Below are 11,147 nucleotides of genomic sequence, written 5' to 3'. Positions count from 1 at the left end.
ATATACATACGCGATAGAGTGTGTGCGGAGCGTGGCGAACGGTTGGCAGTTTTGCCGGTAGAGGGCGGGTCCGAGAACAACCGAATGCCATGCATTCCAGTGTAATGTTGAAGTGGTAGGAGAAGCGAGGCTACCTCTCGTGTCAAACAGTCCGTGTTCTGCGTGTCCGCCCGCATACCATTAGATTTTCATCGTTTTCAATGAAAATACGTGCTCGGTGCGGTCTCGAGATGCCAGGAAACGTCGCGGCGGACGTATAGTCGTGTATTCATGCGAGTGTCATCGTTCAACGATCGGTAAGTAAACGCGTTTTCGTGAACGGAAAAAACCGTTCGTTCGATTTTACGTCGAGGAATGCGTGCGCCTCATTCCTCCTTTTTTTTCTCCATGCTACGCCGCCGCATTCCTCTATCGATTCTTGTGACCGACGGACACGAGCGTTACTCTGGACTCGGGACAAACACACACCTTCTTTCCCGGAAAGCCTGTGAAATTTTGTTTGTTCAAAAAATAGCGGAATTCCTACGGGGTCATTTTTATCAAGCTTTCGTCGCTTCTTTTCGCTTAGAAAGAGAAAGAGCGAGAGACATTTACCAATTTGCGCTCCCGTGTATTCGTCCCGCGTGCCCCTCGTAATTGAACGTATATGGAACATACATAGAAAGTATTCATACAATGGCATTTCTTGCGTCGGGACGACGACAATGTTTTTCCTCAGTAGGAAATCATTTAACGAAGCAAACGTTTTCCGTTCGATTCCCTAGGTTCGATAGTGAGTTAAATGCTGTAATCACGTTGAATAATTTGTACTCTGTATGCCACGCCGGGACATAAATCTATTATCAATTCGAATCGAAGCGAAAGTCAGTCGAGCGTACGAGTACATTTCATTTTTTCTCTCACTGTGGTCCGATGTTTCGTCGATTCATCACCTTCAAGGAATTTCCATTTAACAACGATAACTCGTGTGATTCATTGTAGGTCTCAGTGATATCGAAATTCTACCTTTTTTCAAAGAGAATTTCGCTCATCAAGGAATTCGATCGATATCGATACGACATCCTGCGATCAAATTCCGATAGAAATCGAGAGAAACTCGAAGAGTGGCGCGGCTTTCGGTTACCCAACGGGTAGAGACAGTTGTGATCGATTTAAATTTTGAGATCGCTCGCTAGATGGAAAGAGTGTGAAATTCCATTCGATGAATTCGAACAATTTTTTTGAATGTCGACATTCTTGACATGATCGCCCATAACGTCGTGCGACTTTGATGTCGCATACCCATATATGTACGTATCTACGTTCGTACTTGTGCAATTTTATTGTTTCGTTACCCCTTTGAAAGGAACATTCTACGTTCTACTACGGGCTTCTTGATACAGCGTGATCCGTAATTTTTGTTTCTTATGCCAGGGTATTTATTGTTCAAAATTCGTATCAAGAGGATAGCAATTATTATTCGTAATAATTATCGTCCGTTTTATTTCCAATGACAACGATTAAGAAAAGGATCACGTAATCATTATGAAGGTTGGTACACTAGTTGCCTCGCTTTTCACTGCATTTACAGATTTTTTGCCATTTTCATATAGCACAGCTATGCGTCTTACGTGTCCGGCTATTACTTCGCTTCATTACTTGTTCTATAATATTCGGAGTCAGATCGTTTCGAAGGTATGTAGATCTACATTGGTTTCGAAATGTCGAAAACATTTGAATTGTTAAAAGCGCGCGCAATCAACCCTCCACAAGCAAGACACGGGAGATGTTTTTTCGTGTTTCTTTTCAGAGACACATACAGCGGAGACTTGTTTATCAGAGGCTCCACTAGATTATTTAGTTACATTGGCAGACTTCTTCTGTATTGATTTATACGGTAAATCTTTTTGCACATGGATCGTCTCAGATCGAGCTGGTTATGTGTGAAACATATTTAGATAGTGGAGAATTCTGACATTGTAGAACCGGATAATCGTGCTTTCCCTGTATGTGTGATTGCGACTCGAAAGTCGCACAGCGTATTACAAAGGGTTAACAAGTTCAAGATTCGAATAGAAGATTTTTGTGAAAATGTGTGCGCCGAGTTTATCGCGCTAGGCGGCAATGCATGGTGGGTGGAGTGGGATATTGCGATGGACGTGTAGAGGGAACGGGGCGAAGGGGGAGACAGTACGAGCAGGGGGGGAGAGAGAGCACGCGAAGCAACGGAGGGTGGGTGGGACACGAAGCGAGGAAAGATGCGAGGGGGGCGAGCGAGCCTCTGGTGAGGGGTCCGCATTCCACAGACAATGTCACGTTTTTTAATCCCCGTTTTACTTTATTTGTGTGTTGGCTTCAGCCGCGAGGAAGGCCCCCAAACAGTTAAGTTCGACTTCTGTCCTTAGAGAGCGGATTCCTGAGAACAGCGCAGCGCTACGTCGGGCCTTGCAACGATCATTTTCTCTTTCTCTTGGCTGTGGTGTGCATCGTCAACGACGTCCTCGTCCTCGTCCTCGTCCCCATCAACAGGCATCGTCTTCAGGACAACCCGAAGAGATATCTTCTCGCTCGACTCGGCCAGCAGGATAATTAGCTTTCTGACCTAGCCGATTCTTTCGAGGATATGACAAACACCGACGAAGACGTAGCACGACACGAATAACACCCGACCCGATAAAATAGCGTTTCTAGCGCGTGATAAACGTAAATACAACATGGTTTATATACTAATGTAATTACTATGACGTAATGATATGGAAGAGGTACCAGTCGGTCTAGGCGGAAAATGTCCACGAGGCGCACGTTTTTTTCGTATTTTTCAAGTTACGCGTAACATTTTAGTTAGCGCACTGGTCGAATAGTTATCGAGGGCGTCCTACTATGATGGCAGATATGGGGAGATTGTTCAACACATAAAATGCGATATTTTCGAGTCCGTCATAGTTGGAAGCCCCTTGAGAAGAGGGGAGGGAGAAAGTGATCAAAGACGAACGACGAGATAATTCTCCTTTCCCGGTTAACAGGTTAATCGGATAGACAAGGGAATCTCCGGGGACAGCTGCTCCCACGTTTTGGATATCGCTACTCTGATTCCTGTTCTCTGTCGTTGGGGTACAGTCGACGAGAGGATCCACGCAGGATCGTCGAGATCGGCTGGATCAACGGATATGTCTGCTGTCGAAAGCGCCTTGGACGTACTCTCCAGGGCGGCCACGATGGTCCAAGGTCAGTCTGTTGCAACTTGGTGCACGTGGAATGGCTGATATACGATGCGAGTCGGGTCGGGTCGCTCGTCTTTTTACTTATCTAATCCACCGGTTTCTGGTAGCAGGACAATTAATCCCGGACCCCAGACGGTTATTTCTGTTTGGACGATCCGACCTCATTGTATAACGCATATCGTCCCGTGCTGGGGAGAGGATTTATGTAAGACACGCGAGAGAAAAAGAGAGAGAGAGAAGAGGGGAGCGCTCTTCCCGTGATATTTCGCCCCAGCTGCGAGAGACCGCATTCCTGCCAATTGCCAATTTCATGTTGAATTAGATAACATTGTGCAGTGTTTATTTTCGATTCCCGCTTCTTCGAGCCGCGTTGTTGGCAACACGTAGCCACGCACTTGTGGCTCCTTCTCCTACTGCTGCTCTCTCCAGCGATTCTCCCCTTTTTCTTCTTCTTTTACATCCTCCTCCTCCTGCTGTTGTGACGCCTGTGTCCTTATAGTGCTGCTGAACTATAGTTCAGCATGTGTCACGTATGCGCACGTGTCTACCAAACAGCGAGCAGACGCTCTGTCATATGTAGCCTTCTTTCCTTTTTCTTTTTCTTTATTACTGATTTTATTCTCCATTGTTTCATACGCTTCCCTTATTAACAGGCTGTTCCCTAGCATAGTTCACTGGCACGTGTGTAAACAAAGCAGCGTTAGTTGAAATATCACTTCAAATATCCATTTCTTTATTATGACAGAAGGTAAAATATTTCATTTAAAACGCATACAACTGGTAGTGCATATACCGTCTTATTCACCATCAGCGAAACATTGTTCAAGGTATAACGCGTTAATTTTTCTCAGCTCCTTTTTTCATGTCTCAAGAATTGTGCTCCATAAAGGGTTAAAGAGAACGAGGCCGCGCGAGCGTGTTAAAGCGGATTCCCTAATTGTTTTCGTTCACGTTTGAGGAAAGGAAAAAAGAAGTAGCATGTCTGAAGTGTGACCAACGAGGTCGCGTTTATGACCAACCCAAGATTAATGGAAATGATCGGGGTCCTATCATCGAACGAAATACCAGGCCATGATGACAGCGTCGCGGCGCGGCGCGTCCGCTCGCCGGTGTACTGTTTCTTGTTCCAATGGAATTCAGAGCTTCGAACCTGTTCCGAATACCGCACACGGTTCCTCAGAATACCGACCGATGGCGCACGTTGACTTTCTCGGCTGTCGATTTTACCATACGAGAAATATTTAATTACTGACGCTTGATAGTTTTGAATCGATCGTGGTCGGTAACCGGTCGACGCAGTTGTGCGACACATTGTAATTCAATTGCGTGATTCAATCAAATTGTACTGTTAATACATGGCAATTCGATTAGACAATTCAATTACAATGTCACAATGGAATTAATCTTTATTCGGACGTAATGAAGTTGTAAACAATACTTGTCAGTGATCTATCTTGTCTGTTACATTCCATCGTGTAATTGCATTTTACTTGCAATCTATGGTCATCTAAATTACAAATTAAAATGCCACTGAAATGCGAAATAATTGAATAAATTTTTAAATGATTGTGTAGTTCCGCGCAACTGAGTTATACCTGTCTCATGGTCTGTTCGTGTGTATTCACGATCACGAAGGACTGCGAGACTCGCGGTTAAACGAACGCCCGATAACTGGCCACTATTAAAATACCAGGGATTCTTCGATGATGGCTCACGATCCAGAGATGATAACACGCCACCTTGATCTTGCAAGGTAGGAGAACTAGCCCTACCTTGTTGCTCAGCCTCGGGGAAACCGTAGGTGCCTAGTGAGATCAATTTACCCTTGACTGTACAGAGACTGCTTAAAGCAATTAGTCCCCGCAATTTCACGTCTTTTTTATTCGATATGCTCGAACAAATAAAGAAAGTGTGTCGGAATTCTTAAAGAAAAAGAATCGAAATAAAATACTCCGTAGGGCTTGCTGATGCTTCACTATGTTTCCATGCTTGTCCGTGTGGCATGCATGCGTATAAAAGGGGCAACCTTCTCGATGGAGGGGGCAGGAGGTCGGGACGAGCTGGATGAATGAATGAATCTTAAGACAGTCGCGTAAGAGGGGCATTCATGAATCTACACGGCCTCTTTTCAGCAACGCGTGACTCTCCTCCGAATAGCGTTGAGCCTGTTCTCTGTCTCTCTGTGTCGTTGTCGCGTGTTCCTCGAGCTGTACTGTGCGCGCGCTTGCAACTTACCGGCCGGTCTATTGTTCTTCGAGTATGCTCTTTGTCCCGACGATCCTTGGGCGCGATCTCGTATCACGGTGTTCACCAGGACCGATCGATGATCTCCTCCGATCCTCCAGTGCTCGTGTCTAGCTCAATCGAAGATACAATGGAGGCTGCGTTTTTCGGCGAACGAAAGATCCCTGGATCGAAGCGAATCGGATGATCCTCGTGCGTAGCCTTTTACCAATCTCGAAGCACGTAATTATGAGCAGCTCGTTTTAATCCGCCAAGTATTTCTAACGTTAATCGGGACTCAATACACCTAATTATTCGCACGCGTGTTTGTGTGTGGTCTCGCTGAAAGAGGCCTCGTTGGACAGCAATGGAAGTCTCGTCCAGGAGAAGCTGTTTCTGGCAGCCCTGGCTCAGCACAGGGAACATTCGGTCGGTTTACCAGACGGCGGGTATTAAAATCTTTTCTATACATTCATCTATACCTTAAGATTTGTAGCCGAATTCTCTCGAATTATTTTTACAAGTTTTCTTTCCTAAGAGAATTTTTTTTAAATGGAGGCGTCATAATGGATACTGTAGGTGAAAGTTTCATAATTTTTGGAATTTCCGAGTTTAAGACATCTGCATTTTACGAATCGATCGAATAGGGAAGAAGAGGGGACCGGATCCATTCATCTTTTCACCGGTTTGCAAACCTCATACTTCGCCATTAAACCAGTTTCGACCGTCTTCCTGGCAATCCTCTCATGGCTATTACACGCATCCGGCCCTGTCCTGTGAAACCGGACTCTATAACACCCCTTCTCGATCGTTCCGAGGGTGGTTCGATCGCATGTCCTGGGAAGCGGAAATCGAATCACTTTCTTTCACAAAACTCACAGAATCGAAGATAAAAAATGCGTAGCTCATTTCATAGTCATTTGGTTTCAAATAATTGAAATTGAAGCTTTCATGTTAGCGTATGTTTCTCTCTGATATAAAAAATATTTTTTGGGTCGGAAGTAACTCAGTGTTTTTGGGATACGTTTTGAAATGACTCTAACGAATTATTTCATTGCAGAGGAAAGGCCAAAGGCGTCAAATCTCCACCGGAAGCCGAGCAGCGCGTGGCGTAAGGATCGTAGGAGAGATCCTATCCAGAGCGAGGCTCTCGACATGTCAGCAGCCAGGGTACATCATCATCATCGTCACACCAGGCCTAGTGTGATCGTGCCTACCACGCCGCAGCCTGGTAAGCGTGCCCTACGGGGAGAATGGAAGAGAAGAGAGGAGAAACAGACGGCTGGCTACGAGAGAGATCCCAGGCCTTCGCCGCGAATTCGTTAGGGACGTTGCCGCGTTGTTCTTGGTCGTAGGGGGCTCCCAGCCATCCCTATTGTCCACCGCAAGGGGTGGCTGGCTCCTTGAACAATGCACCACGATCCACGGTTGGCAGATGCGCGCCGCGCAACACCCAGTACAGACTGCCCACTGGCTTCGTCGTTCGCTGGGATGTATTTCCTGTTTTCCTAGAATTCCTCGGCTTTCAAATTCTCTTTGTCCATTCAGCTAAAGAACGGCTGCCTCTGGCTTTGCCAATCTCTAGCTGCACTCTCCACCCTCGTTTTTCAAATTTACATATTTAAGATGAAAAATTCAATTCAGTATATAGAGAATTTTTGTTGATAATACGTAATGGTGTTTCCGATTCAAGCCTGGGCACATTATATTATTGTCTGTTCTTCTTTTAACGATTTAGAAGGTGCATTAGTTAAATGGAATGAGAAATCTCGGAGGAAATTTTGCTCAGGCACCCCGTATATGTATCCTGTGCTTTATAATATTTATAAGACATCGGCTGAAAGCCCTAGTCATGAGATTTTTGTTTATCAGGGACCACGATTGAGGACACCGCGGGAACACCCACTCCAACCCTCACACCCTCCGCAGCTGCGGGAGGTCAGAGGACCGGGGTGAGAACTGTGGGAGGGGTAAGCGATCCTGCAATAGATGAACACTTTAAACGATCACTGGGATTGGAGGAATACGCCGCTGTCTTCAATGCAGCCACCACCGACAAGGAAGCTGGCCTCAGTGGTACACCATTACCTAGATTATAACAGAGGGTGTCTCGGCTAACTTTGTCACTCTCCGAACAGAATATTTTCTTTGACGTAGTAATTGTTTAGAATATTAAACTGCACTCTGGTATAAAAATGCCAGTGAAAATAAAAAGATATTACTCCGCGATACTCGATAATTTGTTCTTTAAAACTGTACTCCTCTGTGGAAGATAAAATTTATTCTGGACTCACTAATACCTCCTCTTTCAGTGGACGATCATTTCGCGAAGGCGTTGGGCGAGACCTGGACCAGGCTGCAGGCGGGTAGTCGACGCAAGGATTCCACTTAACTGCAGGACAGTTGACCGAGTTCTATCAAGAGATCTTCTTGTGCTTCGCCGCCCTCGTGGAGGCGCGCTCAGTGTTCCAGAAAGCGTAAAGGAACTCACTAGCGGTTCATTGTCGTTTCTTGGAATCGTTACCCACAAACCTGATGCCTCGAGCTGCACTGATCTTTTTAAACGTTATGAAGTTCGAGCCGTTCCTGGGTCCGGAAACGATGAAGGTGCGACGCGTGCCAGAACGACCAAAGTGGTTTAGAATGACAAACCTATGGACAGGGTGTCCACGTAGCGTGTAGCACAACCAGATAATGTGATTCTTTGCGCGAAGCTTCATGACATTGAGGGAATTTTATTTACTTTCATTGACGACTTTATCTTGGTTCTGTGCTACTAATCACGTGACGACGGTGTGTGTTAAGAAAAGTTAGAGGAAGACATACAACGTAGAAAAATAAGGATGTATGCAGCGCATCAGAGAAGTCTGCACAGTAGATTTTGTCAAAAAAGCAGAGTGGTATGAAGAAATTTTATATATTTTTTACTCTCGCGCGAGGAATCACGGTTTTTCCCCCTTAGCGTTCGCACGACGAAGTCAGAGCGCGACTCCATTAGACAGTGAACGCTACAGAGGGAAACCTATCTTGAACCGAGACGTAGAGAACACCCTGTATATACACAGGATATCCTGGCTAAATGGAATAACCTTTATATCTGCATTTCTTTATCGTTGCACGAATAAAATTCTTAGAAACTTGCTCTCCAAATAAATGAGCCAGATATATTTAGATGTTCCCGTTTATCTGGGACACCTTGTGTATTCGAACTACTCTCAGTGTCAGCACTTTTACATTGTACATAGACGCGGGCGTATTCTTTTATTATGCCATTGTCGCGGCGATTTCCGCGGCCCGAACTTATTTATTACAATATTGTCCCATACAGCCTCGCTAATTAGTTGTAATGGCGGATTCGTTCACACTAAAGCCGCTCCTCTTGTTCCGCATTGTAACGCAAACGGACGGTGTACGTGTAATATTCGCTTAAATGTTGATGTTTATACATACATCATCGTTCGCGAGCTCGCACAACATGCAGATAACTATTTTTCGTGGAGGACTTATTGCAAGTTTTCCGAGTTGAAATATGTGGGGTTGTTTCTGAGCTCTTGAACGGTAGTGTGTACATACAAATAAATAGATATAGATAGACATGTAGATACAACATATATCCTCTTTGTTCAGCCAAAAATTCACTAAAGATTTTCGTTGATCCAAGACAATGAGAATCATTTTTGGACACCTACTTTCGACGAATTCTTCTCTCTTTCTCTGATACAACCATTCAGCGTGGTCCAAAACGAATTTAGTGTTATTGGCTGACACATACACCATATACTTGATGGTTCAAATAGAGTGTTACAATTTGTTCAATTCTTTCCTTGTCGTAGGGATAGAAAAGGGTTTCGAGAAATTAGCAACACTTTATTTGGTGTGCCCTGTATATGAGGCATCCATTTGCCAAGTCGACTAACATAGAGAAATATGATACCATAAAATTACAATTCCATAAAATATGTTGGCAAGGGAGTTAACCGATTTGGCAAGTGGATGGTTCATATATTAGGTCGAGTCACAAATGATTTCCATTTTAGTAAAACGACTTTATTTATCACTAGAATAAATAACAATTACATATTGGCAACGAATTCAATACGATGAACCGTACGACACACACATCATTATAATTTATAGAAAGTGAGAATTGTTTCTGACTCGACCTAATATGTATGAGTATACGCATTATGATTGTAATATACGAGTCGTGAGACTGCTCGAACGATTTAAGATTAGGCAATGATCACGCGAACACCGTGTATATCGTCGCACAAACGCTTTTGTAACACACGGGGCGAGACTCATCCGAGAATATTGTGTACTAAAGAGAAAGAAGAGGATACATAAAGCGACTGGTAACAGTTTTAATACCGACAAAGATTATCCCGCGTGTTTGCCGTGGTTATATACACAACGCACACACACAAAAACACACATGTATCCCTCCTCGATCTTCAGCTTCCTCTGGTTCCGTCGTTGTGGATTGCTAAGAAGAGTAGTACTGATTTCAAATGGTGCTAGGAAGTCAACAGCATACCCCAGCACTCACAGAAGTCAGTACCTCTGCCTTCTTATTCGCTACGAACTACCAAAATGATTCCCCTTCCGGTTCTTCTGTTGTAACCGCTGCAATCTTACAAGCCTCCAAGGTATGTCGCCTAATCGCAATGGATGTATAGCACTAAAAAATATTCGGCACATATCTTTCAGTAGCCATGGATGTCCCTGTTCATGCAACCGACAGCTACAAAGAATATCGAATCATTTTCGATACTCTTACACTTCTATCGTTATTGCGTCCTTTGTTGGTTTATATAATTAGGCTTAAGTTGTAGGGGTTGGCGCACGTGCAAACAATCTGCAATACTATGTAAAACACCTATCGATATTCAGATGCATTTTTGCAGATTCCACGTGTCAATCTTCACGATTATGAATCTTGGAATTTGACCTGACCGAAGGTGACATCTTGTCTCGCACTATTGTTGAGAACTTGCTGAGATTCTGGTAGAACCGGAAACAAAGATGAATCGAAAGTGTCGGTCTTCTAGGAAACAACGTCTGAGTATTTTTGACGTACCTGTTCCACCGAATATCGTAGCTACTAAATTCGACAGTCATGGCTTCAAAGTCTTATTGTGCACTTTCGTCAAGACTCTCAATTTCCGGTTGTACCACGTTGGACACCCGGCGCACATCCGTTGGACGTCACTCGCGACCGGAAACCGCGTTATCTTCGGCAATTTAAACAGTTTCTCGTCGATAACGAAGAATACAGGAGGAATATTAGGGGACACTTTGGAGGACACGATGGCCACAGAAGACAGCCGGGCCGGACGCTTTATGTGTCGTAGGTGGGCCCAGACGGGCGAGCCAGACTGTCCCAGGAGCGCTCGGATGGCTTCCTATATGCAGGCAGCCTGTTCACTTGCCGTAAAGCAAAATGGTAACTTAATATTAGAGTTGAATATAAGTACCGGTAATTCCACACCAGAGTCCAAAGTAAGCCTACACCTACCCGCCGCGACGGCCTACCGGACGGCCAGCCATCCCTGGACCTCCGTTCCCCCTTACGAACGCCCTCGAGCGTAATAATACGACGGGATACTAGATATCGGTGGCTCTCTGTATTCTAGGTGCAAATTGCGACCACCTATGCTTAAGTCTCTCTCTCTCTCTCTCTGCTCTGCTCTGCTCTCCTCTCTTCTCCAATCCTCGCCTCTC

The 11,147-nt window shown here is 44.8% G+C and overlaps 1 protein-coding gene across 3 annotated transcripts; it reads left to right on the top strand.

Moving 5' to 3' along the window:
• Nucleotides 1-101: 101 nt before the first annotated feature.
• LOC144472845 (uncharacterized) lies at nucleotides 102-9,826 on the top strand. 3 transcript variants are annotated; one of them, XM_078186249.1, is made up of 6 exons: nucleotides 102-296; nucleotides 2,385-2,682; nucleotides 3,003-3,204; nucleotides 6,484-6,654; nucleotides 7,296-7,499; nucleotides 7,736-9,826. In XM_078186249.1, the coding sequence occupies exons 3-6, from the start codon at nucleotides 3,147-3,149 to the stop codon at nucleotides 7,813-7,815; spliced, it is 513 nt and encodes a 170-aa protein (XP_078042375.1). In that variant the 5' UTR covers nucleotides 102-296; nucleotides 2,385-2,682; nucleotides 3,003-3,146; the 3' UTR covers nucleotides 7,816-9,826. The 3 variants fall into 3 exon arrangements, with proteins under 3 accessions (XP_078042375.1, XP_078042377.1, XP_078042376.1); XM_078186250.1 differs by lacking the exon at nucleotides 102-296 and adding an exon at nucleotides 1,414-1,530; XM_078186251.1 differs by lacking the exon at nucleotides 2,385-2,682.
• Nucleotides 9,827-11,147: the final 1,321 nt, after the last annotated feature.

Source organism: Augochlora pura, chromosome 7 (assembly GCF_028453695.1).
Source record: "Augochlora pura isolate Apur16 chromosome 7, APUR_v2.2.1, whole genome shotgun sequence".
Lineage (NCBI taxonomy): Eukaryota > Metazoa > Arthropoda > Insecta > Hymenoptera > Halictidae > Augochlora > Augochlora pura.
The sequence above is the reverse complement of the archived record's forward strand: the minus strand, read 5'-3'. Positions and strand labels throughout refer to the sequence as shown.

Bases quoted from the DNA above. Each gene is read 5' to 3' on its own strand.
- LOC144472845 (XM_078186251.1), top strand. From the start codon at position 3,147: ATGTCTGCTGTCGAAAGCGCCTTGGACGTACTCTCCAGGGCGGCCACG. The intron at 6,655-7,295 runs GTAAGCGTGCCC...TTTGTTTATCAG, and splicing joins GCCTACCACGCCGCAGCCTG to GGACCACGATTGAGGACACC. The intron at 7,500-7,735 runs GTACACCATTAC...CTCCTCTTTCAG, and splicing joins CAAGGAAGCTGGCCTCAGTG to TGGACGATCATTTCGCGAAG.